This window comes from Camponotus floridanus, unplaced genomic scaffold (assembly GCF_003227725.1).
Source record: "Camponotus floridanus strain SB8 unplaced genomic scaffold, Cflo_v7.5 scaffold15, whole genome shotgun sequence".
Taxonomy (NCBI): domain Eukaryota; kingdom Metazoa; phylum Arthropoda; class Insecta; order Hymenoptera; family Formicidae; genus Camponotus; species Camponotus floridanus.
In genome coordinates this window covers 1,362,125-1,390,116 of record NW_020229270.1, presented here as the reverse complement: position 1 = coordinate 1,390,116, position 27,992 = coordinate 1,362,125, and the positions used below count along the sequence as shown (strand labels likewise).

The window sequence follows — 27,992 nt, the reverse complement described above, 5'->3', positions numbered from 1 at the left end:
TCTCTTTTTCTTTTTCTTTTTCTTCAACCGCTTTTTTCCGCATTTCCCTCTCCATCCCTCGTTCCTCTCCTCTCTTCCTTTTCGCCACGGCGGTTCCTCTCGCTCTTTTTTTCTTCTCTCTTGCTACGCCTCTTTTTATGCCACCGCACAATCCCAGTCCTTCTCTCTCTTCACCCGACGCGCGCATTCTCCCTCGTCCCTTTTTCTCCAGCGTTCTTCCTCTGCCTCTCTTGCTCCTGAACGCAACCATCTCCGTCGCTTTTTCGCTGATGTTCCCTCCTACCTCTCCCTCTCCCCTGTGCCCTTTTCCTGACGTGAAACCGATCGCGCACGCGAGCGAGCGAGAGCAGGGAGACCAGAATCGTATAGAGAACGAGCAAGAAGGAGAGAGAAAGCGAATCCGAGTCCCGTATACACACGAGCGAGCGAAAACGCGCCGCAGGAGTGCCGGCACGAAAGAAAGAGAGGCAGGAAGAAGAGATCAGGGAGGGAGGGGGGATATACCGGGGAAGAGCGATGCGATACGCCGCGGGCGGAAAGAGGAAGAGGAAGGAGAGAAATGTGGATGCTGAAGAGCGGACGTGCGAGCGGGACGCCGCGAACGAGTGGAACGAGATAGATCGCGGATAGAGAGCCAGAGAGAGAGAGCGCGGTCGGTAGGTAGGTGTCGGAGAGAGAAAGCGAGAGGTAGAATGGAACGGGCGGAGGTTGGCAAGCAGGTTGGGGAAAAAGGCCGAGGCTCCCTTGGCGGCCCGCTACTAATTGCCGCCGGCCGCGGTTACGTGCCGCGCGTTATAGCCGCTGAGTGCGCGAGGGGACCGAGGGAGCGGGGCGGTCGGGACCCCAGGACTTAGCCGTCCAGAACGGCTCAGCCGGTCCCGAGTTCTCGGCGCGGCGCGTACGCGCTCTCGATCCGCGCGCTTTCATTCCGCGTAGCCAGCGGATGAACAGCGAGCCGGTATGTCGACCGGTATGCGAACCACCGGCAAAATCTCTTCTCGAGAGAGAGAGAGAGAGAGAGAGAGAGAGAGAGAGAGAGAGAGAGAGAGAGAGAGAGAGAGAGAGAGAGAGAGAGAGAGAGAGAGAGAGAGCAGCGACGAAATTCGCCCCGCTAGGCGGAGAGATATTCCGCGGTCCTAACGAATGCGTGCGCCACCGATGAGAACGATCGAGTGCATTCGAAATGTAGGAACTTAGGCTCCATACAAGTCCAATTATGTAATTAATGCGATATCGTATGGAGGAATTTGACGTTCGTGTCGTATTTTGCTGTAGTCTCCTAATCGCATTTTGAAAATTCGCATATTCCTTTGCAAATCTTGTTCCAATATTTTTATTAGATAAAAATTCATGCCAAATTATTTTTAAAATATCACCGAGCATCTTATGTAAAATTTTAATGCAAAAATTGATAAAAATATAACATGTAATAATTTTGAGAGGCTATCCTGATATAGAAAGATATATGTATGTGAATATATGTGTACTCGTACATGTCATATTTCGGATGTGTGTTAATTTTTGGAGCAGAGGATATACATTGCTAACAGTATCCCCCGGGGGTGAACCAGAAACTCTGCTCCTGTTAGTTCATTTACAGAGTAAGCGTACCGAGTTAAGGCCCGGAAATCCAGATTGCAGTGTAGTATTTCACGCTACCATGGCTGCTCTGTCGCTTCTAACACCGTCCTTCCTATCCATGCACCTAGCGCAGCGAGTTGTCTGTTTTAATGCCGGGCAAATTTTGCGCCGCTCTGCTTTCTTCGCGGATTGTTTCGCGGAAAGAATTCGCAGGATGAATTCATTTGCATTCACCCTTCTCTTCATCTCTTTCGAGAACAGCAAGATTAATCCTCTCGTGACTGCATTTTAATCTCTTCGGGAAAAATAATGCTCATCTTTCACGATACTTTATATTTTTTTGATTTCTTTATAAATTTAACTTTATAAATCTAATAAAAATTTAGAATCGAACCACTTTTCTTATCAGACGAAAAGTTGTTCTTGATAAAACCAAAGTTATCTTTTTATGTTTAAAATTCTTCGGATAAATATCTAGTGATTTAGTAAATTTCATAAATTTATTTAAAATTCGGCTTTTTCGATCAAATTGAAATTTATACCACAGAATTCCAACTTGATCGAAAGAATGATTCACAGTAAATTGAGAGAAGAGCACATAACGTTACATAATAATGTGGCAAATTGGTGGTGAGAAGTTCCTAATTTTAGTAGGCGAAAAATTCGGAGTAACGAAGGGGTTAATCTCGGAACATTAGCACGAGCGCACGAACGAAGAGCGTGCACTTTGGTTATCGATACGAAGATAGCAGCGATAACAATCTTTACCCAACATTACCGTCGTGATAAGCCGTAGACTTATAGCTTAGCTTCTCTCTCTCTCTCCATCTCTCTCTCTCTCTCTCTCTCTCTCTCCCCCAGATTTTATAAATAAAATTCTGCTTGCGCAATGGACCAAGTTTCATCATCGCGAAGAAAAACATCAGGCATAAAATACAGCGCGACAATCTAATTTCGTTAACCGATTTGCATCATCGATATTAGAAGGAATTCTATAAAAATTTTAATATCACTTTAATATAGTAAATAATGTACATCTCGAAAAATATTGTTTCGTTTTAATAATTAAAATTGAACTCAAAAACATACTACAAAAGTTCTCTCTCAAACTTAATTACTGTAACATATTGCGTTCTATTGTTGAAAATATATACAACTTGAGCGATATCGTTATTATATTTATAACATATCCATCCCAAATAGATACGTTTTTTGTGAAAGTTAATGTATTTATTATTTTATTGCGAAAAAAATATTTCCCTTTTTTTTTGCTCTGTGTAAAAAGTACAATTTTAAAAAGTATTGTCTTTTAAAAATCGAGCACGGGGGCGAGGGTTCTGTGCGGATCAGTGTGGCATGCTAAAAATAAAAATTCCCGCACGAAGCTCCCGTCGTTGTCGTCGTGGTCGTTCGGAACCCTCTGTTCGTCCCTCACGGAGAGAGACCTCACGCGTTTCTCTTTAGTGCGTGACTCAGCAGGGCCGAAACACAGCGAGTATACGCCTCGAAGCCACCCTCGTTGTAGCCTCCCCCCTATCCCTTTACCGCCGCCGCACTTCCCATCGGGTCCCGTCCACCGCCGGTGCCCGAATGCAACCAGGCGGCGAACCCTGGTGCTCTCGACACAGACACGCACGTATACGTATATACACACGCAAGGGAGCGCGCGCACGTACTTTCATTATCGAGGCAGGGGCGGTGATAATAATCAAGCGCTGCTGCCTGAACTACGCTAAGGGCTAGGCCGAAGGGCGCGCGGAGCGATCTTATATACGGAATATATCAGCATCGAACACCATTACGAGGCGCGACTGTTAACGGATGTTGCTTTTTTTTATCTCGCCTTCTATCGACATCGATATTCGCGGAATCGAATAACGTGATTTATTTTACACATCACCTAAAAACTGTGCGTATATATTCTCGAACAGCTAAAATTTAGAAATTCAAATACCTAAATCTTTTCGGAGATAAACAATTTCCAATTGTAATCCTATTTATAAGATACGCCGATTAAAATCGACGAAAAGTGAGGAAATTGAATGCGATGAAACGGTAAAAGTAAATTTTGCTCCAGAAATCAAATAAAGTTCTCTCTCCCCGCAAGTTTTCCGATAATTATTCCTCTTTTAGAAAACATCACGCTACATCGACCGGTCGATCGCGATTTATTTACGCGTTCTTATCAGTGCGGCCTATTTGTAGTTGTCGGAAGAGAGAAAAAAAGCGACGTGAAACAAAGACGAGGAAAAAAAGGGAACCATTAGCGAAGAATTCGTAGCGTTCGCCAAAAATGCAGAGGACCTCGGGATCGTGTCGCTTTACTCATTCCGCCTTGCTACTCTCCTCCGGTGAAGGAGGTCAACTGTTTTATTGGCTAAGGGTCGCGGCACACGCCCTCGGAACCACGGTTTCGGTTAACCGAGCCAAACCCCCGAAAGCGGAGCGAGGAATTATCGCCTTGGTTAACCTCCGCGCGCGCGGATCGTCTTTTTCCTTGTTCACGTCTTGCCACCTATTCCACGGATGTCCTAGTTCCCCTTGTCCCATTGATTAAAAACTTCCAGCAGCGCTCCCCGGGCGCTCGCAATTTTCCCCAGAAATATCGTTGTTAGATGTCATCAGGTATTTAACATATCAGGTATTTAGAGATCATTTATTATATTCATGCTATTTTTGTATCACAGAAATCTCATCAGAAAAAAAAGAATGAAAAGTCTAATTCAACATAACGAATAAAAGGCGAGAACGCAGTCTAAACAATAAGATCTTTATGCATGCGCGTTAATATATGTGTGTAAGCAAATATAATCTAACTTTGATTAAATTTATATAATATATAAATTTCTCTCTTCCTTTTTCTCTTTTAAGCTTATTAAAATTCATTATTTTATTACGCACATTAACGATTGTGTCTATAAACGTTTTTTCTTTCACGCAAGCTGCAGAATCTTTACGAAAGGTAAATATTAATGTGTGATTGTTGCATGTTTTTTACATTTTTATCAAATATCGAAATTACGTGTCGAATCGCTATAGCCAACCTAATAACGCTGCAATTCGAGCAGTGCAAGAAGAGAAAAAAAAAAGTTTCCGCCGTCGCACGCACGAGAACGACGAGCGGAGCACTTACGCACGTGTGCTCGCACACATACACCCACACACATAGCTGCGACTACATGCCGGCGGGCCCGTGCTTGTACGGGACCTTTAGCGGCTCACAAGCCGCAGTCGGGACGATCAATGACAACCTCTCTCTCGCTGCATCCTCGTCGGGTTCACCGATATAAGCACGGTTAGTTCGCTCTCTCTCTTTCTCTCTCCCTGCGTCGTAATCACGAGAAAGAAGGACGGAGAAAACGACGTGGCGAGACGAGGAGAGAGCATACCAGCGCTCCCTCTCAATCAAGATAGACGCGCGAGAGGCTTAGCACCGAGAGAGGAGGCAAACACGACGGCGTTTCTCCTCACGAGGGGAGCAAGCGAGAACGTCTCGAAGCCACAGCCAACGGAGCCCGACGAGAGGGGAGACTTATACCGCTTCGAGTCTTGGAATCGGAGTCTCGTAGTCGGCGCGGGGGTGGGGTGAAGGGAGGGAACGAAGGGTGGCCGGTGTAGAGAGACTGTGCAAGAAAGGCACGAGGAAGGCACGGAACCGTAGCGAGACGGAGAAGAGGAGAGCACGAGCGGCCGGTAGACGGCACATGGAGCGAGACAAAATAGTGGGGAAGGATGTAGAGAGAGAGAGAGAGAAGCAAGCATAGAACCGGAGGAAGCGAAACGGACGGGAGGAAGAGCCGCGGCCTGTCTGTGCCTCTGCTTCGGAAAGTGACTAATGACTGGCCAGACCTACTCTTCTGCCACCCTCGAGGCGAGCGAGCGAAAGGGACCGAGTGGAGCAAAAGAGAGAGGAGAGGAAGGAAAGCTCCTCTCTCCCGTGAGAGTTATCGCGGTGGCGAACCTTTCCTCTCCGCCGTTGTTATCTCGCGGCTCTCGACGACGGTCAACCGTGAAAAATGAGTGTCGCGAGCGGGTGATATTTTGCGGGACGCCGTGAACGGAAATGGAGTGGGTGAGAGACAGAGAGAGATAGAAAAAGGACGGGGAGAATCTCGGAAGGCACGCAAAATCCCGTCGCCGCCGCTGGGCGAGAGAAGGATGAATCCTTCGCCTCTCCGACCACCCGGAACTGTGAATCCCGATCGATGGACCCGAGCGAGCGAAGCGGCGGAATTCTAAGCGCGCCCGCTGTGCTCTTCCTTTTCCGTGAGAAAGAGTGCCGCTTCGGCGCTCGGAATCCCACGCCATCGCGACGCGCGCCTCGGATTCACGCAAACAGCAACTATGAGGTGCAACTAATAGAACTGCAATTTTAACAGGGAGAGAAAGGACGTCCGGATTAGTTACTTCCCTTCTTCACTCGACGAATATATAAATTAGATTCGCGAACGAGAAGATTGTACGTGTATATATATTCATGCGTTTGATTCTATAGACTGCGTGCCATTTAATAATAATAATCCTAGTTGATTGCGAAAACTATAATGTAGTGACGACGAGCAGTTGGACAGACTTCAACTTGACGTTTACCGAGTTCGCCGCGATTTCGCAATGAAACATAAATTCACTGCGATTTATCAAGAGAATTATTATCGGACAAAATAACGCTGAACTCGAGGGGCGACGACTGATTTTTGTAAGACTGGATCGCGCGGTATGCTAAGCGGTTAGGCAAAGAAAACTGTGAAAGCGTCCGCCTCTCGCGATAGAGTGAAATGTAATTGAGCAACGGGGAAAAAGTGTACGTTATACGAGAGAAAGAGAGAGCGTCTCTTACCGCGTGTGAACACCTCTCACAGATATACGGATGATAACGGGGCATCGTCGTATTCTGACAAAGGAAACGATAGTACCGAGAAAATAAATGTTCGTGCCAATTTTGACGAATTATTCCTCCCGACAATATTCTGGAGGATTTGCAAAAATATCATGTAATCGTAAAAAAAGGAAATGCTGTAAAATATAATAAAATCGAAGCTGTTGTACGATAATTTTAATTTATATATATTAGAAAAGTATTTTCTTAAGAATGTATCGATTTCATTTATATATAATCAACGTATCACCAATTTCGACCTCGATGTCGAAACGTATATATATAAATCAATTTTACAGATTAGATTATCACTTCGTTTATCGGCTTATCCATAACCATGACCAGTTTAATCAAGACGTTCCAGCGAGTAAATCACAGGATATTCCCGGAATATCCAGCGCAGGCCCGATAGGGCGTGCACGATGACGTGGCGCTGTCTAAGTAATTTAACGCGTTATCGGATAGCCTTAAAGTAGCGTATCAGGCATGAGGAGGCGAAGCAAGAGCTCCTCTCTCGCAGGCTTCGTTTTGCCGGCTTCCCTGCGAGAAGACGCGGATAGAAAATCGCGGAAGCTGCGCCAGAGAGAGACCGACCAGACGAATGGCGTGGCGCGAAACGGCCTCTCTCTTTTCCTTCGTTTTTTTCTCTTTCACTCCGAGCTTGGCAAGGCTCCGGCAAGTGGATCGAAGCGCCGTTGCATCGACGTAGGTCTCCTTCCTTCGTCCCTCCCCTTCTCACCGACGAACGAGGTGGCGGCGTCGGCCACCGGCCGTGCCGTTACACGAGCGTATATACATAATTAGATGCAATTAAGCGGCCCCCTTATCTGCGCGAGCTTTCCATCTCTCTCTCTCTCTCTCCCTCTCTCTTGCTTTCTGAATATACCGCGCCCGAGATTTCTCGCAGTTTTTCTACTCGCCGTGAAGATAAATTCCACCGACCCGTAAACCTCGGGTTTCAGTAGACCGGCTGCGGTCTGCTCTTTTCCGCACACGGTCACCGCTCGCGAAACGACCAATCTACGTGAATAAAAGCCCGAAAGTCAATTTTCCAGGAATAAGGATAAGAAGGCAGAATTTACGGGCTGAATATAGGACGCGAGAGAAAATTGCTATAATCGCTTCTTCTTCGCCCTAAGCATTTCTCTTGCGAGTATCACTTGTAAAGTACGGCGAAAGATGGACGAATCGTATGTATCAATATGCGAATCTTGATGCAGAAATATGTTTAATTTTATCCGAATCCTCCCGCATTTACGTTTTACGTTAAATAAAGCTATATACATTTAAAAGCTCGTAAGTAAAAAAAAATGCATAAATTTTACCATAAAAATGACGCCAACGTAAAACTCCTCGTCTATCACGCTTCATTTATTAATCTAAATCACGGTGACTCTTCGAACGACAAAGATTATATCTTGACGTCTCTCTCGCGAGCGCTCTTAATCCTCCTTTCAACGATCACATTCTACCCGACCAACGAGCTCTACCTGCTGAGAAAGCTCGTTTCCCGAGGAACGTTTCTCGCGACTACAGGAGACAGGATAATTCGTTTGGACGTACTCACCTTGTTGTGCGGCAGCTGCGTGGGCACGTAGAGCGGTGGATCCAATCCCGGGCTCGTGACGGCGTGACGTCCGATAATCCTGTCGGCCGGTTTCGCGTCGTAGCCTTCCGGCTGACCGATATGGAAACCCTTGCTCTTGACCCAGAAGCGGAACTTGCTGTTCTCCGCGCTGTTCACTTCCTCGCCTCGCAACGTCCTCAGGATGCGCGCGTATTTCTTGATAGTGATGGTCTTAGTTTTGGCCAGATCGCCGTACGTCTTGATCACCCACGGTTGATAAGCGTTGAACATGGCGTCATTTTGAAATTTCCTCGGCGAAGCGGCGGCCACGTCGGCTCCGTTCGGGCTCTTTTGCACGTACGAGCCGCCGTTGACATTCGACAACGCTATTCCGCTCTTCGTGTCTACGGCGGCGGAGCCGTTCGTCGCGTATCCGCTGTTTAACGAGTTGGCGACGCCGGAAGCAGCCAAGGAACTGCCGGTCATGTTGGAAATGTCGAGGTACGAGACGGACGAGCTCTTACCGAGGTTCGTGGCGTTCCCAACGAAGGTCGCCATGGAGGTCGACATGTACGGTGGTATCGGTGCAGGAGGCATGCCGAGGCTTCCGGCGCACAGGCCGGCCGTTTGTCCGCCCGTCAAACTGAGCCCGGTCACGGAAGCGTAAGACAGCACGTCCGACATGCTTGACGTAGTCGTCCAGCTGGTCGAGAGCGCGGCGCCGTTCGATATATCGCTCGTCGAGGAAGAGGCAGCCGAGGTGGCAGCCGTCGAAGTGGACGACGACTTGGTCTGAGTGGCCGATCTAGAGACGGAAGTCCCGCGACTCCTCGAGCTGTGGCTGTCGGTCGAGGTACTCGTGGTTGAACAAGACGTACTACCCTTCGCTCCGCTCGTCGAAGTCCCGCGGGACTTCTTCGTCGGCGGCTCGTCCCGAGAGCCGCCGTTCATCGAGTTCAGATTGCCGTGAGACGGGCTGTTGTTGTTCTCGTTCCTCAAGCGCTTGCTCGATGACGACGTACTCGTCGTGGATGGCGACTGATTCGAAGGAGTTGGCGAACTGTTCACCGGCGCTCTGCGACGCAGACCCATCATTGTCGTGCTGGCCATACTTGCGTCGTTCGCGTGATTACGCCTCGCGAATGGCCTTCTGTTCTTCGCCGTTATCTTGCAACCGGCACATCGACACTAAGCACTACAAGCACCAAAGTCACACTGCGGGGATTATCCACGATCGCTCGTTCAGAGATTCAACGAGTCGTTTGCGGCGACATTAACACCGTATCGTTCGAGAAACGCCCCGGCGTTTTTCTTCGAGGCGGACGATGGCAGCGACGACGATGATGCTGCGCCTGGAAACAAAAGAGGGACGAAATGTGACGAGGAAAATTAGCTATGCGCAATTAAGCGGCGGAAACGTTTAAGCGCGAGGGCGCCGCTAATGGACTACTAGCCGAGCGGGTGGAGGCTATCGTCAGTGGGAGAAGTAGATTATAGCTGCTCGGATATAATACGCGGCAGAAATTCACTCGGGAAATTGACTCCCGTCGCCTTCCACTTTCTGTCCGATAATAGACGCGCGGCACGGCCGCCCTGCGCGCAAAAAAAAACTCTCGCCGCGAAAAACTCCCCGCTCTATATTCTCCGCTCGACCAGATCCGATCACTCTCGTCTCTCTCGGAGCTTATTCAGAGGCTCCAACGTAAAGGCATCCAGCGAGCCATTTATTTTCAAAGTGACGCGAGCAAAATTTCGCTAAAATTGAGAGATTAGTTTGTATTTCTAGTTTATTTAGCTCATTCAGATTCGAAACCTGTTGCTTTTCAAATAAACGACTCATCTAGAATCTAAACTTGTTTTTTTTTTTCATTTTTGAAAATACAATCACGTTACTGTCATCGTAAATAATACAAAACATCACTTTTTTAGACATTATTCATACTTGAAATAGAAACCTCGCGCTTCTTCACGTTTCAACTCTAACCGCGTATGAAGAAATAAGAACTTTTCGCAAGAACAGCATTAGGATAGACGCTGACACAATTAGCAGCTTACACGACGTATTAAACAGAGAACCGGTTAGTCGCAACGACCTTCCCTTTCGCGCGTGGGGCGCTTTTGCGTTTCGTGTGTATATTCGAATACCCGATATCAAACTGAAATATAGCGTGCCACATGTCGTTTGAAAAAAACATCCCGATATAGGATCGCGCAGTTTATTGTTATCAACCTCCTGTGGCGTGTAAAGCCGAAAAATAATGAGATATAACGATCTAAAAATGAAGCCACCCCTCGGTTCTCACCCTCGATATCACGCCCTTCCATGAAACGTTCTATCGCAGGTTCATCTAGAAGATCTCGCTACAATATTATAGGCGATTCGTTAAAATTCATACGCACGCATATTGAACACACATGTATACACATGATGAATATAAATTTATAATAGCAAAGCAAAGTGTTCAAAATCACTGTAAATGTGTCGAAGATCTCGCGAGTCACGTACTGCGAATAAACGTGATCGAATAGAGTATAATCCGCAATCGTGGTGCGAACCTAGGAGCGGGAATTAATTCGATAAGGTCGATCGAAACGTCCGTCGACCTCACAGTCCGCTCTAACAGCCCGAGAGCGATGCTTAAAGCATCCTTAGATGGCGGGAACTGGATAATCCTCGGAATACCGGTAGGTCGCACCGCGGCGGATATCAAAATGAAATCTCGCAGAGTTGCGGAAACAGTCAATTCCATCGGCGGCCTTGGGCTGCGTTAACGGGCAAATTGTAGACAATTGCAGGACACGTTCAATGAGCGCGAGTCGCAGGAATAAATGAGAATGTAACTATTTCGACAGACTTTTTCGAGATAGCAGAGAAAACAAAATATGAAGAATCATATTAAATGAAATGTATATTAAATGAAATAATTAAATGTTGTTTGTATTGATATTAATCAAATAAATTTCGCAAATTATAATTTGAAAGCACACAAATGAAACTTAAAGACCTCATTTATATATTATTCTATGTAAACTAATTATTCTAAAAAATGCGAATTTTATATCTCAAATATTATCAATATTGTCTTAATTAAAAAGAGTCTTCAGTATTTAAAATCATTAAAAATCGGCCTAGGCCTGTTGAACGCTTTTATATCCGTAAGATATTAGTTATGGACGGGATAGTGAGTTCTATTATCTGTAATAGATCAAGATATATATATATCCCTAAATATCTTAGCCTGGATCGCTCGATATGTCTTGACGAAAGAAATCACGCGAAAGACTGGAATAGATTTTCTTATTTTCGCGATTACCGCTCTTGAGACTGTCAATCAATCAACAAGCTAACCCACGAACAGGTTTCCGTGTAAAATGGTATATCTCTGCGGTTTACGCTGGACAATCGAGAAACAAGCCCGCGAGCGGAAACTAATTCAATAAGGTCGATCGAAGCGTCTAGCATAGTGGTTGGCATAATGGCCGAATCGCGAAGTACACCGTCTACAACTAACTAGCGAGAAAGACGGAAAGAGAGAGAGAGAGAGAGAGAAAAAGATCACGAAGACAAATATCAAAAAGTCAGGATGATTCTTACCAGATAATCGATATTATTATACGCGAAGATACAATCGAAAAACGTGCGAAAGTGCCAATAGGTTTATTTTAAGAGAGCCGCGATTCTTTAATTAACGGTCCAATTAAGTATTTATTACTACTACAGTCTCGCATTTAATCGCCGTCACCATCGAAGCAGACTCGCAGACAAATCAATGGAAAGAGATCAAAGTGGATAAAGTCGACTGATAATATCAAACGGAATATTCGATGATGCTTTTTGATTACGAAAGAAAGTATGAGAATAAAAGCAAGATGAGGAAAATATGAAAATCAACTTCTCAAGTGGCGTGTAATATTTAGTGTATATCGCCGGGAAATAACCTTAAATGCGATCGATAAATATCAATTACTCTATTCGAGAAGTCGTACAATTCAAAATTTAAAATCGGCAAATTATATTGTCAAGAAGTTTTCATTTATAGTAATTACTCTAATCAAGCTGCGCGAAATATTTAAGAGAAATAAAATTTAAACTCAACTATTTCATGGCTTTAAAATATTAAGCAATCTTTCGGAACGGCTCAAAGAAAACTTATTAGTGTTCGCATGTACGTGGTACATGAAAGAGAGGAGGGAAATCCCAAATTAAGTTACCTCGCCGCGTTCTGATTTCACCGAACGTGTACAGTACGCAAACGTTCGCTGCGGACAGAAATCTGACTAGGTGAAAAAAACTCGAGAGCCTCGCGTTCGCGAATAGGTGACCCGATTAGGTGAGCCGCAAACTGCGCTTAGATAACTCGCGACGAACAATCGGAAAACAAACCCGTGCGGCGGAACGATTGCGGGGAAGAGCGGAGGGGGGCAGGGGGGAGGGCAAATTCAATAAGGCCGATCGAACACCGTCCGTCCGGCACGGTAGCCGCTATAATGGCCCCGGCGCGCGATATATCCGCGCGCTCCTTTAGGTGGCAGAAACGGGGCCCCGGGACGGTGATATGTGTCTCGGCTTAGAGCCGCACACAAGTCACGTAGTGGCATGGGACCACCACCGAGTATTATAGCGCGTCCCCCGTCGTCCCCGCGGACACCATCTTTTCCCCTCTCCCCTCTCTCGTTTCACCTCCTGCCCCCTTTACCACATCGCTCCGTCTCTCTTCCTCGTTCGGCGGCACGTCATTCTCCCTCTCGCGCTCTATCTCTTTTCTCTATCTCTCTCCCTTCATGTACATATTACTCAGCGTATAATATGGGTGCCGCTCGCACACCGAGCGGCCGGGTGTCACGCTACGTGCTTCCTGCCCGCAGGCCATAGTGCGACAAAAGGCCTTATGTCCGCCCGCTCGTGGGACACTCGTGATCGCAATGTGTAATCAAGCTCGCATGGCCACTGTATTACCACGTACGCCCACGTTGTACGCGTGCATACGCGGCAGTTTCGGTTATCCGTTTCCCGCGCAGGACGCCACCGGGTCCTCCCGTTCACCCTCCTGCCCCTCGGTCCCCCGTACGTCCCCTCTTTGTCTACCCGTTGATCAGTTTCGTAACGACGGCGTCTCGCGGCCACCGATCGACAAATTCGCGATCGCTATTTCATCATCTGGAGAAACGTTAATTTACGTTTTTTTTTATTATTGCGAATAAAAGTAATATATACGAGATATATACAAGATATTTTTGAAATAAATTGGCAGATTTTGAATGAGAAAAGATTTTATTACATATAAGTTTGTAACGTATTTCTTGTCTTCGGCAAGATTTTATAATTAGAAATTTTGACGTTTGATTTTTGAAGACATTTGATTTTTGTCTTTAAGAAAACGTTAAGAGTTTTATTTCACAATTATTTTGTATCGTTTCATGACTCAAATACAGACAGAGTTATTTATGCATACATTTTAATTTAATTTGATATATAAATTAATTACTATATATTAACATATGAAGTTAACTTATTGAATCGCAAAAAGTATGTTGTTTTTTTATCCTAAAGAAAAATAATTATCTTTTAGCATTCCTAATTTTGTAAAATATTTTTGCGAAAGTCTGTTATAGTCATTAAAAAATTTATAACTGATAAAAAAAGAATTTTATTCCTTTTTTGCAACGAATTACATAGATTTTTTCTCTTTTGAAGAATTTACAATGTAATTAATATCTCTCACAATTTAACGATTTGTAGATCGTTGTTTTTGAAAGTTTATTCATCCTTTTTATTTATTTAAAGTAGATATTAATAATTAGTAAGCCATTCTTCTCGTCTTTCGTTAAAAATAAAACTCAAAATTGAAAGTTAATGCAATTGTTTATTGAGAGAAAATTTCTACTTATTAAATGATGAAATTAGAATACAGATCTTTGCCATTTGCAAAAACTCAATTATTTTATCAATTTTTACTATTTAATGCTTTCTAGTAATTATCGTATTTTTATTTTGTTAAATTAAGATTTCTAAATAAAAATATTCGTCGACGCAACTGAATTCGCGAAATAGCTTCCATTTTCCAACTAAAATCTAGCCGCGAACATTTTCGCAATCGCGGTTGAAAGATCGCACGTCGAATTCCGACGACTTCACAAGTCGACGGACGAAACTCAAAGAGTCCATAAACCGAGGCAATTTACGATCAATATAGACACATGTTTTGACGCGCGACCAGTTTGCGTAAAATTTCGAACGTTCGCGACAGGTTTACAACAGACGTATATGATTAGCACGGAAGAGTCAAAATTCCGCCAAGAATATCAAGTAGACTAAATATCATCTGTAGATGTAGCCACGCGATACTCACGAAAACCTCTTCAGAAACGCGACGCCGTTTTATTTTCAAGCGTCGAAGGATCAGCGTAACGAGATTGCGAGATGCAAGCGCATAAGCGTATTCCGGTCTTGTTCAAGCGCTAGAGTTGTGCGGGGGAAGCTATATCCAACCTTAACTACTTTTATCGATCATCCATCAGATTAACGTAAGATAGTTTCACTAGTTGCCTTACGTCTGGTCAAAGTCACTGCTTAGAAAGAATCATAGATGGGATAGTAAATCTCGCGATGGTTAACATACATTTTTTTAACGATTAACTTTTTTAATGGTGTGATATTTTGAGTCTAATTATTTTTTTCGGTAGAGAGATATTACTTGTGAGATAAATAATCCGATAGAAAAATGGAATTGCAACAAATATTAAAAATTTCGAAATGATTGAATATGATATATATTTAAAATCAGTCATATCATTAGCACATTAAATAAATTTAAGTCGAATTTAAACAAAGAATTTTTAACGCAGCCCTTCTTTTCCCCTAAAAAAAGACGTTTAATTTAATCGTCACTTAATGCTGCGAAATGATACGCATTAATAACAAATTCTTTAAAAAAGTTACAAATAGAGTCGGAATGAGCTATCCCTGATAATGATACTTTATAAGAACATCGCGAAAGTGCTTTAGATTCCCAATCCAACCTTTATACGAATTTTCCACTGTTCGTCTACGTCGAATTAAGTGGCTAGTGAGACAAATTAAACGCAGCGATCGTGTGTGATGGAAATGGCGGCAATGTCTTTACACTTCGAAAGCCGATAACGAAACTTTTCTTAGACATTCCACCGACGAGGCAATCTTGAATGTGATAACAGAACTTGAGCAAACGCACACATCCTCCGAGATATCCTCCATCGAATTAAGCGCCTATTGATAAGAAAAATTATACTCGACGGCGATGAGTCCTTTACAAAAGGATCGATCGATCGAATCCACCGCGAATCGGCGCCTTTCGCAAACGACGACCCGTTAGATCCCGTCGGAGAAACCGTCGAACGCTCTTCTCGCGCGAGTCTCGAGTGGCAGTAAGTTGAATTCCCAAACGGGCGGGTGTGGCGACCGGCCCGCAACGGGCACCGGAACGGACGGATGCCGCTATCTCTCTGTTCCCTTGCCGACGAGAGAGAGAGAGCGAGAGAGAGAGAGAGAGAGAGAGAGAGAGAGAGAGAGAGAGGGAGGGAGAGAAAGAGAGAGAACTCACGCCTCTTCGAGAGACAAAGAGAACAAAACGAAATCTCTAGACACACGCCATTCGGAAATAATTCGGATTTTACGTCCTCGATCCGCGCTGTTCGCGTGCGTCGATCGATTGTTACCGAGAAATGTCACCCTTTCGCGCCCTTTCGCGTCACGAGAGGGATCTTTTGACACACCTAGACGCACCAGCCGCAATATAATCGAAATGCAGAGATTAGAAAACGAACGTACGATTAAACGTTTCATATTGTTAACGTTTTCCTTTTTTAGCTGCGCCAAATTTTCCCACTTGCACGTGTGATTCTAGCATTAATATATTTTAAAGCGTGAGATCGATTAATAATTTATAGCACTTATTTACACAGGTATATCACTGTGACTTTGGAAATTTCGTGAACAGTTTTTATCGCTGAAAAATGTATCAATGCGATGAATGGTATAAATGGAAATATCAATTAATATAAACTAAAAATCGTATACTATTCGATATGGAATGACGTAAAAAGAGGATTAAACCGATAGTCGCGACGACCCGACGGATAATCGAGAAAAACCGTTAAAAATGTCGTAACTTTTTCAAGCGAATCTTTCACGTTTGAACGCGTCGCACCAATTTCACAATGATTTTTTTATTCGGGTCGTATGTAAAAAAATTCTCGAGATAAATTTCCAAATGAATCAGAGGGAGAGAGCAATTTTCAGAAGCGGAATCGTAGAAACAGCGTGAAAATTACAAGTTATGATTGGAACTCACTTGAAAATCGTCGTCCTCGGCACTGTCACACTGGAATAATAGGAATTGCCCGTTTTAAGCACTGGCAAGACCGGCTCGAGCTCACTCAACTCACGAGACGCTTTCGGAACAAAGGATCCGAGTGGAGATTGAAAAAAAAGGACGGGAGAAAAAAGACGAAATCTTGGCACCGTGACCAATCTGCAACGGAGCGCGGCTCTTCCGTGTCCTCGCGTGCGTCCACCGAATGCGCGAGATCCGTGCCGCGTGTCTGCCCGAAAGTGTCACCTCCCTCTCTCTCCGGGCGACTCCGAAGCGACGTGCCGGCGAAGATCCGTGAAAGGAGGAAGAGGCGAGAGATCGTCCGCGGACGAGCGCCGTCGGACGGTGGCGGCCGCTTCTGTGCTCGCTTTCCTTTTTTCTCGCCTCTCTTCTTCCTCCGGGTAACCACCAGCCCGATGATGTTGACGTCGCGCGGCAACGAGGCGAGTATAGAAAGACCACTACGACGACCAGCAGGAGGAAGAACGGCGGTAGAAGAGTAAAGAGTGGAAGGTGGCGCGGGGGTGGGGAGGGAAGAGAAGTGGAAAGCGGAGTAAGCGAGAGAAACGGAACAAGGACGAAGACGAACGAAGCGCGCGCGAGAGAAAGAGAGAGAGGAGAGCGAGAAGGAAGAATCGGAGCAAGAACGCCGGCAGACTGGGTTGACTCGGTGGCCGAGCGGTATCTCACCCGCGAAAAGCGTCCCGCGATCAGGTGACAGCGGGAGTACACACCGGCGTTACTCCCGTGCGAGAGAGAGAGAGGAATCGAAGACGGAGAAGGAGGACGGTTGGCGCGACGAGACGAGGACAGCCGTGTCGCGAGCGGAACGTAGGGGGGATCGTAGAACGGCGCGGAGGAGGGCTAGGCTAAGCGCGTGAGGGGGAAGAGGACAGACGGACGCGGAAGGAAAGAGACGGAGCGCGAACGAGGGAGATACGAGAGGGTGAACGGAATGGAAAACCAGCCGACAGAGAGAGCGATAGCCGGTGCTCGTGCGTTCGCCGAGTGTAACTCGACTACCGGAGGAGGGCGAGGAGAGGTCTCGACGGGACAGAGTGGGACGCGAAGAAACGCCGCGCGCCAGGGACGAAGAGGGAGAAAATTTCAAGAGGGAAAGAGAGGGACACGTGTGTACGTATGTGTGTGTAAAGCGAGAGAAAAAAGGACGGGGTGATGGAACGATGGTGAGGGAGACGAGGGACGATACGGCCGTGGGTGACGAGGCCGAAGTGGGGTGCCGACGAGAGAGCGTACGAGCAGGGTGGCCGGCAGGGAGGCAGAGAAGGGCTCCCTGATCGCTTCTGAGTGCAAACGGTTCGGCGTGCGGTGGGACACTGGCAAGCAGTCAGGCGGGCGGGCTGGCTGAAACTGCTGTGGATAGCGGGTGGCGAGCGGCGCGGTGCGATACTCTACGGAACGGGACGGGACGGGCCGAGAGCGCCGAGTCGGGCCGGGACCCCCAACCAACACACGCGCGCACGGACGTGCGCGCACACAAGTGCAAGGCCGAAGCGCTCGCGTGTAGTTGCCACCGACAGAGGCACCACGCGGAGAGACACAGACGCGCGGTTCACACGGATAGAGTTGGAGTCGGGCTGTCGGACGGACGGTCGGATGCGGGATGTCGAGGGAGGAAGGGCAACTAGCAAGGCAGGCAGGCAGGCAGGCAGGCAGGCAGGCAGGCTGGCTGGCTGGCTGGCAGGCAGGCAGGCAGGCAGGCAAGCAGCAAGCAGGCTCGACGCTATACGAGCCTCACGCGTTACTACGCCAACGGCTCTCTGTGCCCTCGGCTCGACTCGGTCTCGCTCGGGCTCCCGTACTAGCCCGACTCTACCCCGCCGTCTCTCTATCTCGTCCTCGTCGCTCTAGCGTGACTCGTCTCTCGGCGCGAGCACGCTTCTCGCTCCGTTCGCTCGGTCTGGCTCCGCCACGCCGTGCCAAGCTGAGCCGAGACGAGCCAAGCCGTATCGCGCCACGCCGCCACTCACGCCGCGCCGATGCTCTCTTCCGCAAGTGCGCGCGCGCGCGCGCCCAACGCGGTCGTCTCTCTTTTTCCACGCTGTATCCGCCGGCCTTTCTTCCACTTTGAGCCCCGTCGCAATATATCCCCCCTCCCTTTCTCACCCTCCTGTTACTTTTTCTCACCCCCGTCGCAGCTCGCTACCGTCCTTTTGGTCCTCTCTGCGGGACGTCCGTCCTTTTCCGTCGGAATCCTCCTTCATCGTTGTCGAGCCTTCGTCATTTTGCACATCTCTCTGCCGATTCGACGAAAATTTGTCTTCGACGTGTATGCGCGCGTCTGCAACGGTAGCGTATCTCGTTGGACTATCTGTCTGCTTACCGGAACTTTTCGGAAATCGAACGCGAGGAACCGAAAGATACTTTAGCAGCAAAATAAAGAGAGTCAGACCTGCTGTAACGTCTGCTATTGCGTGACATTCGATTGCTTTATTGCCCTTTGAATTTTTCGAAACGTCGAAAATTCATCTGGCAACATTCCATAAACTATTTCGTGAACCTCGGATCGAAATGTCTCGATTCCCAAATTCACAAATCGTTTCGATGCAGTCGTCGCTTATGTTTTCTTTAATTTTATAAATGTTGAATTTTTTTGACGCGCATCGTGTAAAGCTGTACAGAATCTTTGAAAGAATTTGGAAAATCATCGCGATAACGTTGAAACTGAGAATTCAAAGATCTCTTCATCTCGTGGAATTATTTTTTTAATGTGCTTTGAATATAAAAAAAGAAACTGAAAAAAATTTAACCTAGAATTGATATTTTACTACAATTTTACGATCCTGCTACTCTATGTTAGATTTTTACATATCTTCATTAGCAAATTTTTACATCATCGTCATGTGGTCGTCAAATTATGTTATAAAATAAATTATTTGTCTATGTAGTAAAATTTATTATTATCAGGCATTATTAATGACTATGACATTAATGCGTACATTGAAATTATAAAGAACGTTTGTCACATCGTTGTAACTAATTTGTCTTTTGTTCGAAAATTCGAAAAGTAGATAAATTCTTCATTCTTAAGAATTCATTACAAAAGATGTAAAAATTCCAATAAAGCATACATATGCAAAATAGTATTTCTTTAATTTCTATTTTTTTTCTGTTTCACCAAAAACAGCCGACTTCGAAAGTATCTATATGCTTGAAGAGATAAGTCCAGTAGAAAAGAAAAAACAAAGAACAAGAAAAGGTAAGGCAAGGGTGAGAGATCCATAAAACGCAAGCACACAAAGAAATGGGAAAAATGATAGGAATCTAGCATAGAGGGAAGGAAAGTGTTTTGCCAGTCAATGAAAGCCGCTAAAATTCGAAGAAATGCGCGTGCGTGAAAATCACGGATTTCCTTTTAAGTATCGCTTAGAGGAGAGAGAGATCGTCGTGCCGAAGCGAAAAACGACGTTCACGAAATGCTCCTTTAGAGAATTCCGACTATTCAGAGAAAGCAGAAGTCGACATAAAAGAGCGAGAGATCGGCATGGTAAGCGGGAGCGAGCGAGACTAATATACACAGTAGGGGGCGGTACCCCCCTTAACACCGGGCACGAGGCAAATAGAGGGACCAACTGTGTTCCATCCTTGTTCGGATTGCTCTAAGGGGGTCGAGGATTATTAAAACGCGGACGAAGGACAGGGAAGAAAAGCAGAAGAAGGGGAGAGCATAGCCTTCTACTGTTACAGTGCACAGCCTCTGGAACCGGTAACCCCCACCACCCCGCGTCTCTCGCTCTCTTGTTCTGCCTGTCTCCCTCTTTCTCTTTCTCTCCTTCAATCTCCCTGATTCAGTATTCAAGTTGGAGCCGCGGTACATGCTCTCGGTGCATAAAATGCCCCCTACAATGATCCCAATCAACTGTGGTACCTATGCGCGCTCAGCAATCAGGATCGCTTTGATGACGGCGGCCAAAAATTCGGCATTAATTCAATGAGAGACGCCGCGCGGCAGATCGATAACGATCGATCGATCGATCGACGACTCGCCGCCGCTCGTTGTCGATCGCGCGCACGCGAAAGTGGATCATCTATCTTGATCAGCGAGTTTGAAAGCCGAAACATTCTCGAGTGAGCGTTGAAGCACTTCTTGAACGTAAATGTCCCGCGAGAAATTGCAGGTCGTAGAAAAGAAATGACCGGATGAATATCGCAGAAAAAATGCATAAGCGATACAAATAATACAACGAAAATTGTCTATACCTTGCGATATTTCTTCGAGACCTTGCGCCTTCTACGCACAATACAATGTCAAAAAGTACAATGGCATCCCTTGACAAAAATATGTTACCTGTGACATTTAAAGATCCTAATACCTTACTTAGGATCGTACCCTTATCAAACAAAGGAAATCAACTATTAAAAAGTCATTATAAAAGCGTCAGCTTTAAAACTAGTGCTAAAATATTGTGATATAAATATTAAAAACTTAATTGATAGACTTATAAAAACAGCATCAATCTCGCAAACTTGTTTAGAAAAGAACGCACAAGTTTTTTTAATTGTTACTTACCTCTCAATTTGATTATAGAATTCTTGATATTCTTTGGCTACTCGGCTTTTTTGTCTATTCCTGCTCCTATATTCGAAATAAAAGTGTAATTTTTATATTTTAATATTTATATTATTAAAATATAGTTTTTATATTTAAAATGTAACGATTTGTAAGAAAACGACGCGGTGTATAATTTTTATAATATTAATCTTGAAATTTTTTTACATTGCTAATTAACGCATAAAGAAATTGTAAGTTAATTTTAAATTCTATTAAATTCTAATTTGTAATAAAATCTAAGCATGAAAAATACTTTGATATGTCTCAGTTTCTTTGGCTTCAATCTCAACGTAACATTCTCTCGATCGGATCGCATTCGTACCTCCCCACTTAACCATTCGGCTCAATCACGCGTGAACGTTCCAGAGATGATTCCCTTTCCTTAAGCGGGACAGCCACGGCACAGACATAGTCCGTCAACGGCGTTTGGAAACAGTCTGGGATGCCGTTCTGGACGAAGGGTACGAGCAAAACCGTCAGTATCGGGCAACAACCACTACGAAGGATCAACACAACACAACGTCCCGTCACTAATTACATTCTCCTCGCGCAATCACGGTTGGCACATATATACAAGGTGCGCATATACACTGCACTACACACGTTACGAGTCGTACCGTCCGCTGGCAAAAGTCCAAATCTCTCGGCAGATTAAAAGCTTCTCTCGGCGATCCTCTTGGCTGGAGTTTCTGCCACGTTTCCCTGAAAAGCCTCTACGGAGCGGATCGGCGACGGAGCCCGCCGATCCTCCCCTCCTTCCGTCCTCGTTTCGAGGCGAGGCGACCTGCCCCGCGAAATCGAGCGCACACGTGAGGGACCCCACGCCCCCGGGGGTCCTCCTTCACGTGTGAGAGAGAGATGCAAGCTCAAAATTTAAAACCGCTGAGAGACCTCTCTCAATTCGTGGACATATGCAATGACACGTATACGCGGAAATGCTACCAAAAACTGAATGTTTACAACTCAAACTCTTTAAAGATTCTAATTATTAAAGAATCTCGTATCAATTAATTAATAAATTTAGCAAAATTAAATTTATTCAAAAATGTTTGTCAATTTTTGAAAGTTTTCTAAAATGCGACGAAAAATTCATTTTTGCCTTATTTGATTATACAAGGCAAGAAGCAGGTAATACGTGATAAAAATAGAATTGGAAGGCGAATTTTTTTCAGCTTCGAAACTCAAAAGATCAGAAAAGATCTTGTTTTTGTAAGAGACGGAGAAGAGGTTCGATTTTCTACTGCCAATGGAGTTTGCACAGGGTGGCAAAATTCTCGTTTTGTCGGGACACCACGATTAACGCGCAACTATACTCCTTTATGAGCATCTCGACTAAAATAAATTTTGCCGACGATTAACATTCAGATGAAAGAAACCAATATATACGGGAAGCTCTAAATTTCGATCGTCGCGTTTAGAAAATGACAATAATTTGGATATCATCGAATGTTTCTCTTACGCACATGTAAACTATGTAATCGGTCTTTTGGAGACTTTTTAGAAATTGAAAATGATAAAATTGTATCGTTGAGGTTTGGTGTGATTGCTAAAAAAGCAATTCTGTAAAAAAATCTCTGAAAGTAGAACGGAATCTCTGGAAGGATCCATTATCAAGCTATCAAGGATCATCAAAGATCACAATTGGCTATCCAGTTAATTTGCAGCGTTGTTAAAGACGGAAGAATAAACGCGAAAACCTTGTCTTCTTTCAAGGAAGATAGAAACATAATGGATTTTTTACACCAAATGACTAGCGTCGCTTCGAAAAGTAAGACAGACTGGAAAGAAGGGAAGCAATTAAAAGTGAATGGAAAGTGAAAAATCGCGAACGACAGTGATATAGTTTTAATAGTTACTTCGTTTTCAACGGTGTAATTAGATCAAAATAAATTACTTGAAGAATAGCTTTAGCGCGATTCGTTCCTTTAAAAAGAAATTCTATTAAAAAAACATTATTTCTAATGCAATCGTATATTAAAATAATTTAGATACAATCTTTAAATATACAATATAGAGATAAATAAATCAAAAAATTAAAAAAATGTGATTAATCAAAATAAATTAATATAGAAGAATATATATAGACTATATATTATCGAATAATTGAATATATATAAATAATATATTAATTAAATAATATATTAATATATACTACAATTAATTATGTCGATTATATATTGCTATATTAAGTAGCATCGAAGAGAATAAATCTACCGTAAATTTTTACATTATTCATTTAATTTGTTATTTAAGTATAAAACATTTAAAATATATTTGGAAAAATATAGGACGAGAAAATGGACAAAGACAAATCGATAGAACAAATGAACGAATAAAATAAAATAATTAGAAAAAAATGATATCATTCTTATTTATAGAATATGAATATTGCGGAAAATTATGTTTTATTTTGTTAAACGCAGAAATCTGCCAAAAGATATTTAGAAAGTGCAATTTTTTCCAAATTATTCGCTATTATTACTGCAATTCATGAATATTTATATCGATTATTTTGTCATAGACAAATATCAACGGTATTAATGGATCGTATATCAAGAAGATCGGATCACACCGATTTAGAAAGTCAGATAATAATGGTAGACATAAATATCGTTTTGGAATAGAACCGATATTGCTTTGAGTATTTCCAGAGATATGACCTAGCTGACGCCTTGTAAAAAATTCGCATGTATAAAGCAACACTAAATGAACTATGCAGATCGTTATATTCTGTCTTTTTATAATACAAAAAAGACCCGCAAATACATAACTCATAGTACGTATCGATCCTGTGCACTGTGTCTACATCACGACAGTTAACACTGAAATGTTCTTAAATATCAGTTTGCAACACATCACAATTTCGAGAAATTGTCTGGGAAATGTGTCCTAGATCACTCTAGGATCACTCTAGGATCCAGCTAACAATCTACGCACGATTAGAACGCGATTCTTGGACTGAATTCGTGAGACAAGAACTTCCGCGCTCGTTCCGGTACGCGACTCTAATTCATACTTTTTTTTCTCTCCCCTCTCCATTCTGTGAATCTGATTCGCGTCCTCTGGACCAGTTCTCGATCCCGGAGCATTCTCACGGGACGGGAGAGGGATGCTGATGCTGAGAACTGGACAACGGTCAAGCCTCGGCCCGCGAACGAGAGAACGTATAAGGAGGGGAGCGGGGGGCTAGCCGATGCTGGACGATGGCTCGAGATGTGTAGGGGTTGAATCTTCCGAGATCGGAAGGGTGAGCGCGGCGTGATTCTGGTTTGATTTTATTCCGTCGAGGGATGATTCCGCTCTCGCCGCGTGAGAAAGGGCTCTCGGATTCGACCTTTTTCGCCGTTCTCTCCTAGCAACGTCGCTCGTGTACATGACGTTATAGGAATATCATCGCTACTAAACTTTTTCTTCCAGAATGGATGGTTAATCTGGAACTTCCGAGAAGCGAGAAACTTTATTTCAAAAGTTTCACCTGATTTAATCAGCTGCGACAACATTAGGCTATGTAATACGAACGTAGAATAAAAGTCAAGACAATTAATTAAAAGTATATCGAAAATCAAAAACCATTCTGATAGTTAAATATTCTAATATTTTACTAAGTTCTCTTTAAAAAAGAAAGAGGAAAAACATGCATAATTTTACGGATTGAGGGTTAACGCTCAGATAATCCCGTAATCAGACGCATTTTCGCGAAAGCCACACTCGGTAGAGAGACGCTCGGGTTTAAGGTTCGCAATTAGAGCCGCGAATTAAGCGACGCTTAAGTGCGAGTGAGCGAGCGAGCGAGACCCTGGTCGAATATCGGCCTGCGATATTCCCGGGATAACGCCAAGTAAGTTTCAGGACATCCGGGATTATCCTCGAGATCTGCCGAATATTTCGGCGATCCCTCGTGAGACGCGATCTTCTGCAACTCTCCGAAATGACGCGGTGGATTTCTCATAATTTCCATCGGAGAAATATTCTGACATAATAGATTGCGAAAATGAGAAATAGAAATATCAATCTTATATAGTTTCTTTCAAAATTATCTAAATTATAGTCAGAAATTTCGCGTCCATAAAAATGTACAGTTCGACTAAAAATGAAGAGAATAAAGCTTTTTGTCATCCACATACATATCTGTTGCAAAATAATTCTTAATTATTCAGTGTTATAAACTGCTGATGCTTCGGGGGATAACTATTTTTTTTCCTTAATTGGTCTGTAATATCTGATAGAAGGGAAAATTCGATAACTAGGATAAAAATCGAAAACACAGCCATCCGCAGCGGTTCAAATTATTATACAAAATGACGGTTACCGGTGTGAAGCACGATGAAAAAGCGGGATCAAAGTAGAGGGTAGCGGCCGCTAAGTCAACGGTGGAGCGGCAAAAGAATTACCGGCATTGTTCCAGTTCCCGGGGCTTCCCGCCCCTTTTGCGAAAACAAAAGGACGGACGCACGAGAGAAACAGAGGTTGGGGCGCGGCGTGGTCGCGCTTAATTCTAAATTCGGCACTAATAACGCCGACCTGTGTTTCGTTAGCCCCTGGGAGATTAACGCGTCGGCGAGCGGCGGTCTAATAGCGCCCGTGCACAACGAATTCGAATAATATTTACCTTCGGCGTGGCGCGGCACGGCATCGCCACCCAGTGGTCTCCTGGGAACGGCAAATGCGATTGGTTTCGACATATGCGCGCGTTTGATCATTCCGCTTTTCACCGATCAATCGGATCGTCCCGTGCGCATCACGCGCCACTCCATGTCCTTTACTTTTATTTACCGCCTTCAAAAACTCGGTTATACGCGTTTTTGGTAATGATCATTAAATTATGAATAACGAAATGCGTGCGTGACATTTGAATTATTCGCAAAAAAGTCAACTAATTATGTGTATACAACTGATACTCTTCGCAACTCCAAAAAATTATTTCGAAAGAAATATAAAAAATAATTGACTCTCTCTTGCTTGATGGAATTTTATATACAATATGAAATGATTGATAAAATATTTAAAATATATATTGTATATTAAATGTAAAGAGCAAAATATACACATATTTGAATTTAGAATACAATTTAAAAAATATAAGTATAGAAGAATATAATATTGTATTTTAAATATTAATTAAATACTACTTTGATTCGAATTATGCAACCGCAGATTTTTCTTTCATTTACTGATCCTCGTATTAATTTATCTCAGAAACAATCTGGAAAAAAATTAAATATTGACAATAAAAAATTTCAATATCTTTTTGCGTCATATAAAATTAATAAAATTTCTAATTAAATCGCGTAACATCTAATTAAACTTATTAAATTCAATATCGAATACAAACTGAAAGTTTATCGAAAGCTTCGTGCTCTCATCGAAATCTCGAGCAGTCTAAAGACGGCAGTCGACAATTTGATTAATATCGCGCATTATCTTTCGTCTACTGCGCGCGTAATCAAGTATCTATTAAGGTGTACAAGCGGAATCTCTTGAATCAATGATTGCCATTCAGTCGGCGTCCGTATCGCGATGGTGATTCGCCAGTTTTCCTCGCCGCGAACACAGGAGACGACGCCAGTCCGAGGGATCTCTTCTCGGACGAGACGTTGCTCTCGGAACGATCAATCACTGTCGGCCCGTGACACCACGAAGAGATCGCTCGCGTGGGATCTCTCGCGGGTCTTGATTCCACAACCTCGGAATATGTTCAGAACCGGTCGGTCGCAGGGATTAACCGTCCATACCGATGAATGACTTATTGAAATGTCACGGCGCCACGACTGCGTGCACGTCGGCCCCGTTATGATTTACGACTACGCGACCAGCGGATGATTAATTTCAATTAAGACACGTGGCCGCGCGTGTTAAAGGATGCATGCTCTCATTATCAAGCGCATTGTATTTGAAAGCGGTCGATTTAACATTGCCATCGATTTATACAAAAAGAATATAATAACAAGTAGCAAATTAATAGAGATTTAGTCGATAATATCGATAATAATATGTCTCGATCGATGTTCGTTGATAAGATATATGACACATTTAAATTCGATACTTGCCAAATATTTTATTAATTAATTATTACGTAGACTTTTTTGCGACGTGTGAAATATATCTATTTATAATTCTTGAAATTTAAAGAATTTAATAAAACAATTTAATAAAAAGATTTTATTATATAAATATATATCACTCTGAATAATACAAGGCATAGGTTGCTAGATAAAGGATAAGTTAATTAAAACTTGCCAAAATATATTTTCATTAATTTTTTCAACTCGAGTATCTAAAGACTTATAGTATGACTGCTTTTTAATTCCCCTTCATTTTCAGAATCTATGTGTTTCTCGAAAACTAGAAAAATATGCTTACGCAAACAATACGAAAAGATTAAAGGAGCAGGAGGCAGAAAGGTGGAAAGTCGGGAATAGTAGGTATCTCTTGTTGAGGATCAGAAAAATTTCCCCTTGACACAGATGTCAGATAAAGGATTCTGAAAGTTACATCGAAGGTGGGATCAGCGATCTCGTCGCGGGATATCGAAGAAAATGCTGGTCAGCAAAAATTATTCTGTCTTGCTGAACTACGTAAGTCGTATATCGTGTCTATAGCACTACACATCTTTAACATCTACATATATATAATCTATCTATAGCCTTTCAAATCTTTTCACGAATATCTATACGTAAAGTAATATTTTACATAAAAGATATGTATCGCGTTATTCGATAGTGAAGTCAATTCAATCATGTTTTTCTTTAAAGATTAGAAAAAATAATGCTAATATAATAATAATGTAATAATTTAGAGCGATAGTAGTAAAAAATTAAGGGAAATTTGTTTTCAACAATTTCTTTAGAAAAATCTTTGAGGAACACATTTTACGTCATTTATATGAATCGTATGTATAAAATTTTCCAAACTCCCAACATTAAACGCAATTTTACATCCCAATTCAAAGCTCCTTCAAACGAGGTTTTACGAATACCAATTTCACAAAAACTGCCTGGGGTCGCAGGACGCGATTAACGTTTTAATGACATCACTTATTCGGCG

At 43.5% G+C, this 27,992-nt stretch overlaps 1 protein-coding gene across 4 annotated transcripts in view; it reads right to left on the bottom strand.

Annotated features, from left to right (window-relative positions):
• LOC105254833 (serine-rich adhesin for platelets) overlaps positions 1-27,992 on the bottom strand; it is a 92,192-nt gene that overhangs the window by 28,837 nt on the left and 35,363 nt on the right. Inside the window, exons 1-3 of one of the 4 annotated variants that reach the window (XM_011263761.3) lie at positions 21,271-21,766; positions 20,907-20,972; positions 8,025-9,376 (exon numbers count right to left, since the gene is read on the bottom strand). In XM_011263761.3, coding sequence (XP_011262063.1) covers positions 8,025-9,134 — 1,110 coding nt within the window. In that variant the 5' untranslated portion in view covers positions 9,135-9,376; positions 20,907-20,972; positions 21,271-21,766. Of the gene's footprint in view, positions 1-8,024; positions 9,377-10,327; positions 10,353-16,354; positions 18,451-20,906; positions 20,973-21,270; positions 21,767-27,992 lie in introns of those variants that run through there. The other 3 variants (XM_011263760.3, XM_025406585.1, XM_011263759.3) reach the window with 3 other exon arrangements.